The sequence below is a fragment of the Pongo abelii genome, chromosome 11 (genome assembly GCF_028885655.2).
Source record: "Pongo abelii isolate AG06213 chromosome 11, NHGRI_mPonAbe1-v2.0_pri, whole genome shotgun sequence".
In the NCBI taxonomy this organism is placed as follows: Eukaryota; Metazoa; Chordata; class Mammalia; order Primates; family Hominidae; genus Pongo; species Pongo abelii.
Window position 1 is genome coordinate 62,267,095 of NC_071996.2, and position 18,294 is coordinate 62,285,388.

The window sequence follows — 18,294 nt, forward strand, 5'->3', positions numbered from 1 at the left end:
AGATGTCCTTCAATAAGTGAATGGATAAACAATGGCACATCCAAACAATGAAATGTTACTCAGTACTAAAATTAAATGAGCTATCAAGCCACAAAAAGACATGGAAGAACTTTAAATATGTATTGCTAAGAGAAGCCAATCTGAAAAGACTACATACTATATGACTCCAACTATATGACATTTTAGACAAGGCAAAATTATGGAGACAGAAGATAAATGGTTGCCAGGGGTTGGGGTGGGAAGAAGGAGGGGATGAATAGATGGAACACAGAGGATTTTTAGAGCCATGAAATTCTGTAGGATACTGTAATGGTAGATGTGTATCACTATACATGCGTCAAAACCCATAGAATGCACAAAACGAAGATGAACCCTAGTGTGGACAATGGACTTTAGTTAATAATGTGTCAGTATTGGCTCATCCACTGTAGCAAATGTACCTGCTAATGCAAGATGTTAATAATTGGGGAAACTGGGGTATGTGTAAGGAGGTACATGGGAACTCTGTACCTTCTGCTACATTTTTTGTATACATCTAAAACTGCTCAAAAATTAGTCTATTTTTAAAAAAATTAAATCTAACCCTTTCCAACTCTTTCTAACCCTTTCCACACTTCTGATAATCCAGAGTGGTTACACCAAGGAAATATGACCCAAGGGGTCTATAAGGAGAGTCATAGGGTGTTAGAAGTGGTAAGGGTCATCTTCATTTACTAGTAAGGAAATTGAGTGACCCAAAGAAGGGATGTGATTCCCCCGTGGGCTCACAGAGAATGCCAACAAATGAACCAGAGCCCAGCTCTTCTGCTGGACTCTCCCACCTATTCCAGGTTCTGCCCCTTTGCCAAAGTATTAAGGTCTTGCTTAACTTATTTACTTCCATTCTTCTTCTCAGGCTGCCAATAATGGGTTTATTATATACCAAACTCCAGACCAGAGCAAATCCTTCCAAAGGTACTCTACATTGGAATATTGACACATCTTGATTCTGGACTCTTTTGCCCTCCTAACTACAGAAGTAAAATGAACAGTTCTAAGCAATCATGTAATTGTGAAAGTTATCTCTTCCACCCCACTCAGGCACCAAAGTATATTTTATCAATGTGGTTTTCTTTGTGTTAAGCTACTTTTCAAATATTTGTTATATTTACAATAGAATTGACATCCTAATGAGTCAATCTAATTAAGGCAAAACCCATTTTAACACTGTCATTTTAAGTCATTTGTACTAAAGAAAATTATATTATTTTATTGTTAACTCTGGTGCACACTGCCTCATTTTTGATGCTAATCTGATGAAATAGACTACTTATTGACTGTATGTGGGTACTGTTATATTTTGCTCTCCAATTTACTCTCCAGTTACACCTCATATCCTTAATTTTCCTTCACTCTGTCTCCAACTTACATCCTCTTTTGACTCATGCCAGACTTCAGTCCCTTGCCTGCATTTTTCTCAGCCTTTTATTTCTCCCTTCTCTACTCAGCCAGGATACCACATCCTCTGTCCCCTTGTTCCTCTGGTGTGCTCACCTGGCCAACTCGGAAACTGTGGTCTCCGCTTTCTTCTTCATGCTTTTTTTTTTTTTTTTTTTTTTTAGACGGAGTCTCACTCGGTCCCCCAGGCTGGAGTGCAGTGGCACTATCTCAGCTCACCTCAACCTCCACTTTCTGGGTTCAAGCAATTCTCCTGCCTCAGCTTCCCGAGTAGCTAGGATTACAGGCGTGTGTCACCACACCTGGCTAAGTTTTTTCTATTTTTAGTAGAGGTGGGGTTTCACCATGTTGGCCAGGCTGGTCTTGAACTCCTGACCTCAAGTGATCTGCCCGCCTCAGCCTCCGAAAGTGCTGGGATTACAAGCATGAGCCACATCGCCTGGCCCGTGCTTTTTCCTCAACTTTACTGAAGTTAACTGAGGACAGGTGGAGGAAATCAATCAGTTCTCCTGATGGCTGTCACTATAAACAATATGGCTTTTAATTTCATCTGGGCCCTCTATGCCTCTTCCGCAATCCTTGCATCTGATTTTACCTTAGTCACTGTCCTCTCCTATTTCTCTCATTGAGTCTTTCAAATTTATTACTTTTTTCAAGCTAAGATCCCAGGCTGGGTATGCTGGCTCACACCTGTAATCCCAACACTTGGGAGGCTGAAGTGGGAGGATCACTTGAGCCCAGGAGTTTGAAAGCAGCCTAGGTAACATTGAAATCACCTGTCTCTAGGAAAAAAAAAAGTTAATGTTGGAGGTCGAGACTGCAGTGAGCTAGAGTTGCACCACTGCATTCTAGCCTGGGCAACTGAGCCAGACCCTGTCTCTAAAAAATTAAAAAACTTTTTAAAAGACCCCATCTGCTACCCATCTTTCTCAGCAGAACTTGCCTTCTAGTACACAAGAAAATGGGGGCCATTACATATAGACAAACATCTTCAAATGCTTATCTGCAGTTCTTCTCTTGTGGCGTCAGAGAGGAAGGCATGCTTCCCCAGCCCACCGAAACCAGTTCCTCTTTCTGCTTAGGACTGTCCCTCTCATTTTATCTTCTCCAAGATCTTCCATTAATGATTCCCTCTCCCCACTGCATCATCAACTGCTCTCTGTCCATTATTTTTGTTTTTGTTTTTGTTTTTGTTTTTCATCTCAGCTTCTAAACTTGTGAACCTCTTTCCCCTTTAGAAAAAAACCCTTCTTCAACCCTTCTTTCCCCTCTGGCTATGGCCCAGTCCCTTTCCTTTCTGTCTCCATCATACTTCTCGAAATCTCATGTTCCTCATCTCCTAATTTCCCTTTCAATTTTTTTTTTTTTTTTTTTTTTTGGAGACAAAGTCTTGCTCTGTCACCCAGGCTGGAGTGCAATGGTACGATCTCAGCTCACTGCAGCCTCTGTCTCCTGGGTTCAAAAGATTCTCCTGCTTCAGCTTCCCAAGTAGCTGGGATTACAAGCATGCACCACCACACCTGGCTAATTTTTTTTTTTTTTTTTGTATTTTTAGTAGAGATGGGGTTTCACCATGTTGGCCAGGCTGGTCTCAAACTCCTTACCTCAAGTGATCCACCCACCTCGGCTTCCCAAACTGCTGGGATTACAGGCGTGAGGTGCCACACCTGGCCTTCCCTTTCACTTTTAAACGCACTTTCATCTGGATTCTGGCTTCACCACTCTGCTACATTTCCACTGGCTAAGATGGTCATTGGTTTCCTAATTCCTAGAATCCAGTTTTATCTGACTCTGCCTCTCCAGTATTCAGCAATTGGATCAATATCGACTTGTTTTTCAAAACAGGGCCTTGCTCTGTCACCCAGACTGGAGTTCAGTGGCACGTTCATAGCTCACTGTAGCCTCAAACTCCTGGGCTCATGGGATCCTCCTGCCTTCGCTTCTTGAGTAGCTGGCACTACACATGGGTGCCACCACACCTGGCTAATTATTTTATTTTTTTTAGAAATGGGGTCTTGCTTTGTTGCCCATGCTGAACTTGAATTCCTGGGCTCAAATGATCCCCCTGCCTTGGCCTCCCAAAGTGTCAAGAGGGACTACAGGTGTGAACCACTACCCGCCTATTTATTCTCTAAAAAATGCACACAAAATCTCTTAGCAAATGCCTCGCTTTACAATAGGTGGTCAATGTATTTCTTGTACTATATGCCTAACATAAAAAACCCAATCTAGAGATTTTTCTTCAAGAAGGATCAACTCCAGCACTTTTACTTTTACTTAAAAGATAAAACAACTTTATTATGACATCACCATTATATACAGCTGTGCTTTTCACATCACGTTGGCTTAGTTCTTGGAGGCAAGTCTTAGTGACTAAAATTGTACACAGATCATAGGACAAGAGAACTAGTCTAACAAATTCAATAAGAAATCAGGACAACTGTAGACTATATAAAAACTGTCTTAGAAAATTATTTACAATTTTATCATAGTGTAAATACTCTAAATGTAAAATAAATCTATGGATTTCATACAAAAATACTCTAAAGTACAAATGTAAGTTAAATGCTGAATAAAACATTTTCACCTTTTCCAGTGGATGCTGCTACTAAGAATATAATCTAGGTGTCAAAACTTAAAGTGATAACCACAAAGCAATGTTTTCTTAATCACTCATAATTTTAAATTTATTAGTAGTCATCACGAGGTTTAGAGTTCCACTGAAAAAGTCTCATTTTTACAAATGCAACTCATACACTTTCCTTCATGGACCCTTTCTCTGTTTAACACATGTTAAAAAAGTAAAACAAAATTCTTAGTCAAAAGTTGACATGCTATGTGAAGCACATAAATTGTAAAATTATCAGTCTTAAATACCTAGTTGATTCTCTTTACAAAAGAAACAGTCATGTAATACATCAGAAAACACAAAGCACACTGCTACAAGGTACCTACTCAATCTAAAAATAATGTTCCCACACTTGGGAAAATGTTAAGTACTAAATCTTTAAAAGTCATTGTTTTATGAACAATTATAAACAGAAAAAACTCTTCATATTTACATAATAATGGTATGAAATAACTTTGGAATAATATAAGAAGCATCTTGCCAAGAGGAATCATTTTGCTGTATAAAAAGTAAGCAGAGGCTGGGCACGGTGGCTCATGCCTGTAATCCCAGGACTTTGGGAGGCCAAGGCGGGAGGATCACCTGAGGTCAGGAGTTTGAGACCAGCCTGGACAACATGGTGAAACCCCATCTCTACTAAAAATACAAAAATTAGCCGGGCATGGTGGCAGGTGCCTGTAATCCCAGCTACTCAGGAGGCTGAGGCAGGAGAATCGCTTGAACCTGGGAGGCGGAGATTTGCAGTGAGCCGAGATCACACCATTGTACTCCAGCCTGGGCAACAGAGAGAGACTCAGTCTCAAAAAAATAAAAATTAAAATTAAAATTAAAAAGTAAGCATGTCTTATTGTTTATTTTTCCCCAGTGCTAAAAATGACTATTTTGAAACAATGTTGATAGAGTTTACAGTTCGATTTTTACTTTGAGGTACTAATTTTGTATTTGGCCAGATGCTCTTAAAAATTAAAAAGTAGACATGTCACCTAGTAATATGCCTATTTTAATTTTCTAAGAAGTTTTGTTAAAAATTCTATTAAAATATACATAATCCTAGTTACCACATTCATACAGAGAAAATGCACATTAAACATATTACTGTACAAACAATTTGGACTTCAGTTCCAGCTTTGGAGTCCTCTCTATTCTATTAATTAGGGTGATAAACATGGCATTTAGCAGGCAATTAACTGTGGATACCAGCACATGCCTAAGATCTAAACAACTGAAAAAGTACTTAAGAGTTCTACTTTGGAGCAGAGTAAATACTGACACTGGGACATTTTAAGTGACTAATTTTTCGTAACACATTAGTGCAAATTAGAAAACTTTTAGAAGAATTTAGTCATGGAAAGAAGGAAGCATAATCTCATCTTCATTCACTCCTTGTGCATATCGAACTGATGAGAAACCCGCCAGGTGCAAACGGTGCCTTTGGAAGAGGAACCAAATCAGTCCGCCCATGAGAACTAAGATACTTAGTGTGGCAACTATGATAGCTATTGCTGTGTAATCAGGGCCTGGAATAGGAAAAGGTTTGATGTTGGAGGAGAGAATACAAAGGTGATCATTATTGATTTTATACATTATGGGTTGTGTCACACACGTAAACTTGTAAGCTGTATACAGACATAATAAATCTGATTGTTTCATAGCACTAACATAGAATTCAAACTCATCATCAGATCAAAAGAAACACTTAAGTGATTTCTTTTCAAATGTAAGTGTTTTTCTATTCATTCAAATCCTCTTCATTGCGATAGGAATTTTCTTCCAAAGACATTAATGCGCTATGATTATTCTCACATTCCCCCTTCCTAACACCAATTTGGGAACATCACTACCTGTATATTATCCTACTTTGACAGCAAATTGCTAAAAGCTATAAATTTTTGTTTTTGACTTACCTGGGGCTAAATAAAGTGTTATTTGCTTCAAAATGATTTAAGCCTCTCAGATGAGTTCATTTAGTGCAGCTGCTGTTCCAAGATCCTTATCTGCATGCTGCCCAGATGGATTCGCTCTGTTCCATGACTTTAATACCATTGCTATGCACACTACACATCTCATCCCTCTATGGATAACTCAAAATTGCCAACATAGAACTTTTTATTTGCAACACCCTAACTCTGCTCCCACCCAACCCCCCAAATCTTCCAGTTGCTTTCCATTCCACTCAGAATAAAACCAGAACTCAAGCCTTGCTTCCAAAGCTCTGTATGTCTAGCACCTGCCTACCTTTCAGTTCTTCCCTGAGCGCTCAGCGAACTTGTTCTGCCTTAGGCTCTTTGCTCCAACTGGTACCTCTGTCTGTTATGCCCTTTCCCTTGATGTTTGCTTGGCTTGATTTTTCAGATCTTAGCTTCAGTGTCTCCTGCTTCTAGGCTTCTTCCCTGGTATCCTAATCTAGAGTAGCTATCCACCTAGTCTCCATCACATAGAGTTTATAACTATTTGATGTTTTCCTCTCTTTAAAAAATTGACCTGTTTACTTATCTTTCTTCACCAGATTGTAATCTCTGTGAGAACAGGTACCTTATCTGTCTTGTTCTCAGGTGCATCCCAGTGTGCAAAACAGGGCATGGCATATAGTAGACACTCTATTTACTGACTCAATGTGTGTATACATGGATACTGATTACCTAGAATTGAGGTTTTATCTTTAATATTTATATACCAGAAGCAAAATTTTTATGCAAGATCTTTAAAAATGTTACTGTGAAAAATTTGGAGCTCTTTCTCCAGAAATGAAGTTAATATAACATTTTAATGGCAATTTTATGTATCAATTCATAATGAAATGTAAGTTCAAATTATAATTTTTTATAGATACCCTGAATGTTTTCAATAACTAAACCCAGTTTTGCATTGTCTTAAAGTTAACCATGAATTTTATGGGATTAGGAAGAAAGGAAGCAAATTAACTGCAGAAATAGACCTTTAAGCTTTTATATAATCAAACTATGGAATAAAATACATCTCAAGAACATTTTAAAAGAAATTACTTCCCTAATACCCTGGCAACTTCTGTTTTTCTTAGGAAAGAATTATATAAAATGTACACTGGAGTCCTGGACATCTTGTGCATTTATCGTCCCTTGTAATCTATTTTTCAGGGGGAAATCTCTATGACTTAATCAAGATATTTGGATATACTTTAAGGACTAAATACTTCAAGACTAAATACAGAATTTTGTACATAATTGGACTGTACATTTATTTCCTGACTGTTCTGCAAAAGGTCTCCTAAGGACAGGTTCCATACTTACCCAGAGGCACTTTGCAGACAACTCTTCCAAAACCATGTTCACATTCAACTTTTTTCCAAGTTTCATTCGAAGCTATCAACATGCTACATTTTCCAACACCACTCTTACTTTTATTTTCCCATTTGACAAATGTCACTTCTGATCCATCTAACCAACTCCAAGACTGGTCTGAAGAAAGAAATTAAATACAACTATGTCTACTGCCACTAAACTAGTAAGTTACAAGCATGGGTTCATGTAACTCATCAGAACTGTGCTGTCCGATATGATAGCCACTTGTTAAAATAAAATGAATTAAAAATGAAAAAAATAAAATCAGTTCTTCAGTTGCACTAGTCACATTTCAAGTGCTCAAGAGCCACTTGTGGCCAGTGACTACTATATTGGACAGTGCAGATATAGAACATTTCTGTCTTTGTAGAAAGTTCTATTGGACAACACAGATAGAGAATGTGGTGTTTCCGTTAAAGTGCAGAATGCTTGCACATTTATTTTGTGAGGGAGAGATTTCTAAGGACCCATATCCTTCCCCTACTCTAATTGTAAAAAGTCATATCGTTAAAGATATGCTGGTGGAAGAGGAAGGGTGCAGGAATCTCCATCCCCACCTTTCTCCCACACCACCACCAGGTCTCCATTTTTGCTTTCCAGCTGAAGTGGCACCACCTTGTGGTGACAGTGTAAACACGATTTAGGATTCATTTAGATGGACAACTTGGAATCCTTTTATTTTTTGACAAATACTTAACATTTTAGAATTCACATTTTAATAATTTAAAATTCAACTTTGCATAAAATGTGAAAAAACTTTATCTTCTGTCATATTTGTACTCTTATTTCTACCAATTCCAAGTTCACCTAAACCCTGTATCTACTATTTCTTATTAAAAAATCCTTCCACAAATTTTCTTTGAATCAATTATCTGCAATTTTATAGGTTGGCACGAAAGTAATGGCAAAAACTGCAATTACTTTCGCACCAACCTAACACTAAGACAGTTTTTAAAGATTACTATTAAGACATAATTTTAACCAATGGTAAAAATATTCTTAGAGAGAAGGGAATAACAAGAAGATAACTTTCTGGATAACAAAGTTATAAGCTGCAAATCCACATGGTGACAGGCACTAGAACTCTAAGAGAAGGCAGGCATGGGTTCCTTGTGGGGATACAGATATTGCTGTGGAGAAGAAAATATCCTGATGTTGATCCAAGGATCCCAGAAATAAGCCTCTATAAAGAGTCCACTTTATTAAACAGGATTTTCTGTGTCATTAGTGGTTTCCGTCATGCTAAGTTAACTCATGGATTCATTCAAAATTTACAACCATCCAGAACAGCCAGCGACCTAGCTTATTTATCCAGAAGAGGCATCTGAATCAGCCACTACTTAACATTCTTTAGCAAGGATGACTTGTTATTTAGGATGAGTTAGAACTCTCTTTGCACACTACACATACAATTATTTCACTTACCAACAGAATGTTGAGATAATCCAAGCCAAACTCTCATGGTAATGTTATTATTTTCCCTCATCAGTCTGCTCACAAATTTATTCTCATCTTCATCTTTTATGGAAACGATAGTTGCAGAGTGATCTGTTGAAGGAAAACAAATTCTCAATTAGCTTTATGGAAACTAGAGAAGTAGTTTATTCTCAACTAGCCATTTGAAAAATACATATATTATTAACAAGATCATTGATAAATTCAAGCCTTACACAGAGACAGTTTTTAAAAACTGGTATTTAGGTCAAAATTTTATAAGTACTTCCAAAAAAATCACTTCCAAACACATATAAAGAAATTTTGTGTTTCTTCAAAATATTTATCTGGCAATATTTTTTTGGCCCTGAAACTGCCTACCCCAGAGACCTCTCTCACTGTTCAGATGAGAAAAGAGAAAGAGTTGTGTAACCTCCCAATGCCACTTAGCTAGGATATGTGGGAGCTGGGATTTGAACCCAGACCCTCATGCCTCCAAGTCTTAAGTGCTTAACCTACATATTAATTTTACAGTAAACCATTCTGTTTTCTCCTTTAGGAGAAAAAGGTTTATGACTTTCAAAACATACATATAGCTTATAACAGTTTCCATCATGTGTATACAGGTATAACACTGAATGGTTCCCACACAAAAGTTCCCAGTAACTACAAGATTTTTCAATCAGTCAAGTGTCTCCACAACGGTTATCAGAATAAATTAGATAAATGCCATCCATCTACCTGGCTAATTTACTACCCAAGGAAGCAGGTAAACAAGTTTTGGTCTTTGAAATACTCTACGTAGTTTCCCTAGAAGTCATTTTACAGTTTGACTATGGATCAAATTTGTCATGGGAAAGAGCCAATCATTGCTACTCTTTCTAAAATAGCTAAACCTGAAGGCAAAAAGCCCTGCCCTTTATGGTGGTCAGAGGATGTGGCCAATTCTATTGCAGAATGGATGGACAACCATACTACTTTGATTTGTTACCCTGGTGAGGCTAAGCTTATGTATTAATAACTAAGCAATGGAACAACTATAATTTTTATTTACTACTTAGCTAACTTTACAAAAATTTTACCTCTTAATTCCTTGTTCTAAGCATATCTACCTATAGGTAAAACCGTTTCAAGTCATTTGTCAGTATTTTTACTTAGCAGTTCACTTAGCCACTTTTATTTTATTATTTTACATTTTTTTATTATTTATTTTATTTATTTATTTATTTATTTATTTTTGAGATGGAGTCTTGCTCTGTCGCCCAGGCTGGAGTGCAGTGGCACAGTCTTGGCTCACTGCAACCTCCACCTCCCCGGTTCATGCTATTCTCCTGCCTCAGCTTCCCGAGTAGCTGGGATTACAGGTGCACGCCACCACACCCAGCTAATTTTTGTATTTTTAGTAGAGACGAGGGCTCACCATGTTGGTCACGCTAGCCTTGAATGGCTAACCTCAAGTGATCCTCCCACCTCGGCCTCCCAAAGTGCTGGGATTATAGGCGTGAGCCACCGCACCCAGCCACCACTTTAAAATTCTACTTCTTCCCACTTATTATTTTCCATGTACTTATTATTAACATTGATAATTTTTTTTTTGAGATGGAGTCTTGCTCTGTCACCGAGGCTGGAGTGCAGTGGTGCCATCTCAGCTCACTGCAACCTCCGCCTCCTGGGTTCAAGCGATTCTCCCGCCTCAGCCTCCCGAGTAGCTGGGACTACAGGTGTGTGCGACCACACCCAGCTAATTTTTGTATTTTTAGTAGAGATGGGGTTTCACCATGTTGGCCAGGATGGTCTTGATCTCTTGACCTCATGATCTGCCCGCCTTGGCCTCCCAAAGTGCTGGGATTACAGGTGTTTTTAATGGCTATTCCAATATTTCATTGAGTTCCTATGTCATCAGATACTTAACCATTTCCCTACCACTGGGCAATTAGTTTATAGTGCTATTAGAAATGGAAAGTGCTTTAAAAATATTTTCAAAAATACAATCATTGCTTCAAATTATATCCTTAAGAAACATTTCTAAAAATTATTGAGTCATAAGAAAATCAACAAATTTTAACTCACCATGTTTTGAACACAATTTTTTGGCCTCTGAAAAACTGTGCAATGCCTGATCAGACTTGTAACAGTGACCCTTGTACTGGATCCACCGTGACCCATTCTCTTTTGCTGCTGGACATCTTGATGAATATGTAAGACGGGATAGCTTTTTAGCTATAAAAATGTTAGACACAGTTGTAACAATGCACGGAAAAAAAAGACTGCCTTTCAAAATCTACTTCAATGTCCCTGATTGGAACTGTTGCTTTTGTGGTTGAGTAGCATTTAACTCATACCAGAGAAAGCCACAGCCCACACTCTATAAATACATATTTTAATTAACTTTTTGGAATACCGTTTAAAAAACCTAGGTGATAGAAGTGGAAAGTGCCTTAGCTTTCTAAGACTGATTTGGACTAAAGTAGAAACAATGAGAAAGACAGACTAGAAAAAGAAGTAAAGACAGGCCAGGCAGACCTGAAAGTACTCCGAAATAATAATTAAAATTATTTCTTTCTTTGGATTCCTTTTTTTTTTTTTTTTTTTTAGTAGAGATGAAGTTTCACCATGCTGGCCAGGCTGGTTTCAAATTCCTCACCTCAAGTGATTCGCCTGCCTCAGGCTCCGAAAGTGCTGGGATTACAGGCGTGACCCACAGCGCCTAGCCCCTTGGATTCCTTTTTATTTTGATAATCTAAATAAATCTAGTTTTACTTAGTCATAAAAAGAACTATTTTTTAAAAATAGCTAATTTGCTTTACAAAGCATAATACATCAGCACCGCAACATCACTCAAACAGAAAAAGACTAGGAGTGGCTTCTTAGGTCTTAAAAATGCCCCTGGTTTCCATTTAAATTGATTTTTAATTGTGCTGAGTAACAGAAGCAGCCTGGGGAATGCCGCTTGTGCCCTTTAACACCTGTATTTGGTTCCCACCGAAGAGCCTATGAAAACTGGAAAGTAAATTGTCAATGTCATATTAGTGAGGTACAGCTTATCTGAATCAAATATCTGACCTAGTACCAGTCAGTAATCTCAACCCAAGCTATTGCTTTGCAATGCATTCTGTATGATCTTTATGTCCTTCAGTAAGCAAAGGCTTTTTCTGTTTTTTTCTCCAAATCTCCACTTGGCAGAATCCTTATTTGTGGTCTCTGTGATTAGAGAGGAATGGCAGCTACTGTTTCTTTCAACATCAAGAGACTCTTTAGTGGCCCTTAGTTCCTTCTGCTGCTTCTCTATCTTCTGTTAGAAACCAGACTTGATCTTTTTGAACTTTGGTTATTTGATTGGCTTTTGCCTCCATTCTTCTCACTAACGCTACCAATTTGAGTACTAAGTCTTCAGTTCAGCAGTTGGACTCCTGGGTAAGTTTCCCAGCTGCTGCAGATCAAAATGCATCTGCCAAATTCATCTATACAATCTATAAAACTTCTCACAACTCCTCATCAATGCTGCTGTTGAAAAGAAATGTTACTATTAAGTTCTTGTTTTTACTACCTTATGAAAATGGTTGGGCAAAGGTATATTGCTGATTACTCATTGTTGCACTGGGCTCAGTTGTTAATGCAAAACTTGTTGAACATTGATTATCACGGCATCATTAGGATAGGGAACTTTTCTGAATGGTTTGACCTTTTTTTTTTTAACATTACTTCTTGCACTGGCAACATAAGGAACTGCCTTATCTTTGGTCTATTTGTTTCTAGTATAGTCTGCAACTGGGGTCTCTTAGGTTGCATACATTTTTTTTTCTTCCTGTTCTTCATAAAGTTTTGCTTCCAACTTTTTTTTTTTTCTGTAAGGGCTTGCATCGTGGTAAGTGTGTTATATTCCTGTTCAAGAAGATCCATTTTTTTTTATTGTGGTAAAATACACATAACATAAAATTTACCATCTTAACCATTTTGGTTTTGTTTTGTTTTTAGAGACAGGGTCTTATTCTGTCACCCAGGTTGGAATGCAGTAGTGCAATCATAGCTCACTGCAGTCTCAAACTCTTGGGTGCAATAGATCCTCCTGCCTCAGTTTCCCAAGTAGCTGGGATTACAGGCATGCACTACTGTGTCCAGCTAATTTTTAAATGTTTTTGTAGAAATGGAGTCTCACTGTGTTGCCCAGGCTGGTCTTGAACTCCTGGGCTCAAGCCACCCACCTGTCTCAGCCCCCCAAAGTGCTGAGATTACAAGCATGAAACACCACATCTGGCCTTAACCATTTTTAAGTGTACAGTCCCGTGGTGCTAAATGAATTCACTCTGTTGTACAATTATCACCACCATCCATCTCTAAAATTTTTTATCTTGCAAAACTGAAACTCTATACCCACTAAACAATAACTCCCCATATTCCCCTCCATCTAGTCCCTGGTAACTGCCATTCTACTTCCTGTCTCTATGAATTTGACAACTCTGGGTACTATCTCATATAAATGGAATCATAGAGTGTCTTTTTGTGACTGGCTTATTTCACTTAGCATACTGTCTTCAGGGTTCATCTGTGTTGCAGCATGCATCAGCATTTCCTTCCTTTTCAAGGCTTCTTATCTATTTGTCCATCCATGGACACTCGGGTTGCTTTCATCTTTTGGCTATTATGAATTATGCTGCTATGACATGGTTGTACAAACACCTGTTTGAATCCCTGCTTTCAGCTGTTTTGAGTATACACCTGAAGTGCTGGATCACATGGATCACATAGTAATCTTATGTACATGTTTTTGAGGAATTGCCAAACCATTTTGCACAGTGGTTACACTGTTTTATATTCCTACCAGCAGCGCATAAGGGCTCCATTTTCTCCACATCCTCACTAATGCCTGTTATTCTCTGTTTTTTTTTTTTTTTTTGAAGATCCAGTTTTTAAAGTTAGCTTTTGTATTCGTTTCCTTGGGCTGCCATAATAAATTCCACAAAATTGGTGGCTTAAAACAACAGAAATGTATGCTCTCACAGTTCTGGAGGCTAGAAGTCTGAATTGAAGAGGGTGTTAGGATTGGTTTTCATTGGAGGCTGTAATGGAGAATCTGTCTCGTGCCTCCCTCTCATCTTCTGGTGGTTGTCGACAATCCTTGGTTTATCGCTCTGTCACTGCAATCTCAGCCTTTGTCATCACGTGGCCTTTTCCCTCTGTGTGTCTGTATCTCCCTCTTATAAGGACACTAGTCATTGGATTTAGGGCCCACCATTATCCAATATGTGCTCATCTCAACTACCTAGATCTGTAAAGACTCTATTTCTCAATAAAGTCACATTCTAAGGTTCTGACTGGACAGGAATCCTTGGGGAGGAGGCACTATTCAACCTGGTAGAGTACAGAACTTATGTCTGGCCATCTTATCATTCTCTATCCTTTAAAGCCTGTTTCTCTATTTCTGCATGACTTATTTCTCATGTATTCCAATTGTTTTTCTAAAAAGTTACATTTGTTTTCTGTGCCTAACAACTGAGAAGTCAGTTCTTGATTGTACCTTGATTCCTCATTCTTTATATCATTCTCCCTTTCTTTCATTAACCTGCTTCTCTAAAGTTTTCACATTTTCTTCTGCCTGAATCTGTTCACCCAAATGTTGAATCTGCCGTTCAAGATTCTTCAGAGCAGAAAACATGGTGAGCACTGAGAACCACAGGCTTCGGAAACCAATGCCACCACCCACCAGCCTGTCCTGCAGGCCTCTGCAGTCCCCGGTAGTTTGTTTTTTTGTGGTCTTCCTCAAGGTTCATGCTTTATCCACCAGGGGTGACCCTAAGTCCAGCCTCTAATGGAAGGAGCTCTTCCCTTAAATTTTAAGGATCATATAAATTTGGAAAATGCTTGGTTACACAAAGTTAAAGAGACTCCATTATTACAGAAACTCTCTTAGAACCTTTGGCCAGGCGTGGTAGCTCACACCTATACTCTCAGCACTTTGGGAGGCTGAAACAGGAGGATTGTTTGAATCTAGGATCCTAGTTCAAGACCAGCTTGAACAACATTGTGAGACCCTAACTCTACAAAATATTTTAAATATTAGCTGGGTGTGGTGGCATGTGCATGTGGTCCCAGCTACTCAGGAGGCTGAGTTGGGAGGACTGCTTGAGCCCAGGAGGTCAAGGCTGCAGTGAGCCATGTTCATGCCACTGCACTCCGGTCTGGGCAACAGAGCTGAAACCCTGTCAAAAAAAAAGAAAAGAAAAGAAAAGAAAAGAAACGAAACTCTCTTAGAAACTTTAATATGGCAAATCACATGAGGTGTTTCCCAAATTTATATGTTGTGGGACCCTTTTTTGAAATAAGCATCTCAGCCTTTGAAAAACATTGCTAAGTGAAATTAGAATTCACAAATTCTAGGGTAGAATTTACCTGGTGACAGAACAAATGAAAGTCTTTGGGAACAAATTCCCTGAGTGCTTATACTGTATTTGTTTCCATTTACAAAGTATCAAAATTATTTTCACAAAAAGTATTTGTGAATACATCTTTTTCTTTTTCTTTTTTTTGAGACGAAGTCTTGCTCTGTCGCCCAGGCTGGAGTGCAGTGGCGCAATCTCGGCTCACTGCAAGCTCCGCCTCCTGGGTTCACGCCATTCTCCCGCCTCAGCCTCCTGAGTAGCTGGGACTACAGGCGCCTGCCACCACGCCCAGCTATTTTTTTTGCATTTTTGGTAGTGAAGGGGTTTCACCTTGTTAGCCAGGATGATCTCCATCTCCTGACTTCGTGATCCGCCCACCTCAGCCTCCCAAAGTGCTGGGATTACAGGCGCGAGCCACTGCGCCCGGCCCTTGTGAATAAATCTGTAAATAAAAATTCCACTGCGCTTTTAATTATGTGCATAAATTATGTCACATTTTAGTAAATGTACTGTTACTGAAATTGAAGTCTTACATTTTGTAGGTTTATAACAAATAGCACCATCCTTAACAGAGTTGCATTTTTCATGTTTCCAAGTTCCTTTTGGATCCAAGAGAACACAATTTCCAGGAGATGTTTGGCCTTTCCATGGGATATAGTCAAATGTACTACCATCAGACCATTCAAAACTTGATTCACTTCCCTGTTTTAAGAATAATAGAGATAACGTGAATCCAGATGTTTGACTTCAAAAAGAATACAAAGAACAACATACATACTTTAAGAAATATTATAATGGAATATTAATTATTTGCTTACAGTATTGTAGGTCTGATTTACTTCTGATGCATTGATTTGGGACATTTGCTCTGATACAGTTTATGGAGAACTTTAAACTTACAGACAGAGTTGCTATACCTGGTCTTTAGATTTTTTTGAAGGATGAGTTTACGTGACACTTGAAATTAAACAACATGCAAATGGCTTCCATTTGTCACAATTACAAATTTACTATCCCAACCTTCATATTGTTCTGAATATTGTTTTCTGTGTTTTATAGTTTTGTGTTTTGTGTCTCTGGCTACATTTTTCACACTACAGAGGACACCAAGCAGTAGGGAGCTAGAAAAGAGAAACACTTCCCAAGAAACTCAAAATGGGAAGACTATTTTTGAGTTTTCCTTGAATTTATAATCTTAACTTGCCATGCTTTTAAAAAAATTTTCCCCACTTTGTTCTAAAGATTATTTAAATTAGAACTACAACTCTAGTCTCAATAGATAACCATTTTTTGTACACAAGACCTTATTGTAAGTACATAAATGATTAAATAATATGATTCAAATAGTGGCACAGATGTGTTTACTAGCAGAATTAATCCTAAGTAGTATAATTTTCTAGAGGAAAAGTGGGAAGAAAGTATACGTTTATTAGTCCTAACCATGTGTAGAATTTTAGATGGTACTTTGTATAAACTTTTGTGTTAAAATCTCAGTGAAACACAAAACTTTTGTGTTAACACAAACTTTTTTTGTGTGTGTTAACACAAAAACTTTTGTGTTAAAATCTCAGTGAAATTATTATTACCCTGATTTTCTACCCTGAGGAAATAAGGTTGCAAAGGTTAATGATCACCCAGCACATAAATGGAAGATCCGCTACTGGTACTGAAACTCAGGGTTTTCTGATTCTATGCTATTTCATTTTTACCAGCTTTCCAATTTGTCTGTCCCAAATAGGCTATAGAGGTGTTATTGAGATAGTCATCCACTGGGCCCTTGGGATGGCCTGATCATTTGTCCTAGTGCATGCTACAGTAAAATTTTCTATTTGTTCTGTGTTGTAAAAGGTAAGAAAGCACCGTGCTATGCAAACAGAGTCCCAGTACTTCATCTAATGTTGTACTTTGTGTTAATACTTTACGCTCAAATTTCTAACCCTCAAAATAACACATTTGAAAAGTTTGTGGAAAACGAAGCAAGACTTACATCGTGACTTGAGAGCCCAACCCATAGTGGAAATCCATCACGTTTTACAATATCTTCCAGAAAGAGCTGGCCATTTTGGTTGTGAACGCTTGCCAAGTGACCTCCACTTTGAGAACACATGTTTAACGCTTCATACCATGTTACCTTTTTTTGAATAACACTGTAAATACCATCTTCATATGGCATAAACTGTGGCAGTGTAGTATTATATTCTTCTTTGTAGTCAACTATAATAATTAAAAGCACTGGTGATTAAAATTTAAATTATTTCAAATACACCTTTTGGATGAGACAACATGCAATCATTTCAAAAGTTAAATAAAACTGGGTTTCTTATTAATAAGGGAGGTCAAATGTATATTTTATTTTTCTTACTGGTATGACACATATCTTAGGCTTTTAAAGTTCTCTAGTTGATATTTTAAAAAGGCATAAACATTTTCTTTCATTTAAGAAGCTCATATATTAGTTGCAGACAGAAACAACAATGGCTGAAATGATGGCAAAACTGTTAACCAGTAGGGTATGTGAAATTGGTAGAGATTCATTTGAATGAGAAGAGTCAGGAAGACTACTTGATAAACCAGGTCTCAAGGGTTAGGTGAAATTAAGACTAGACAGAAATAAGGTAACCGGAAGGTAAGGAAGTGCTTAAAACAAGCACAAACAGCAAAGCCACAATGATGAGGTTATTTCAAGGGACATGGCAGCCAAGTGAAAGAGCTCCCAAGGGCCAAAGCTGGAAAGACTTGAGCAAAATATTACAGAATGCAGTATGTTAGATTATAATCCAAAGTATAAAATAAATAACAATGAACCTATACTAGGTCTAGAGGATTGGGGGAAATCAAGAATAAAAAGAAGGTAAGGAGAAAGTATGGAAGTGCTACAAACAAACAAATAACAAAAAAACCACAATGATGAGGGTATAAATAAATGACTGAATAAATTTAAAAATTGGGGCCAGGTGCAGTGGCTCATGCCTGTAATCCCAGCATTTTGGGAGGCCAAGGCCAGGGAATCACCTGAGGTCAGGAGTTCAAGACCATCCTGGCCAACATGGTGAAACCCTGTCTCTACCAAAAATACAAAAAATTAGCTGGGCATGGTGGG

At 38.1% G+C, this 18,294-nt stretch overlaps 1 protein-coding gene across 1 annotated transcript in view; it reads right to left on the minus strand.

Moving 5' to 3' along the window:
• Nucleotides 1-3,617: 3,617 nt before the first annotated feature.
• LY75 (lymphocyte antigen 75) overlaps nt 3,618-18,294 on the minus strand; it is a 105,841-nt gene continuing 91,164 nt past the window's right edge. The window contains exons 30-35 of the mRNA XM_002812515.6: nt 17,182-17,408; nt 15,728-15,896; nt 10,888-11,037; nt 8,809-8,931; nt 7,333-7,500; nt 3,618-5,583 (exon numbers count right to left, since the gene is read on the minus strand). Coding sequence (XP_002812561.4) covers nt 5,405-5,583; nt 7,333-7,500; nt 8,809-8,931; nt 10,888-11,037; nt 15,728-15,896; nt 17,182-17,408 — 1,016 coding nt within the window. The 3' untranslated portion in view covers nt 3,618-5,404. The remainder of the gene's footprint in view (nt 5,584-7,332; nt 7,501-8,808; nt 8,932-10,887; nt 11,038-15,727; nt 15,897-17,181; nt 17,409-18,294) is intronic.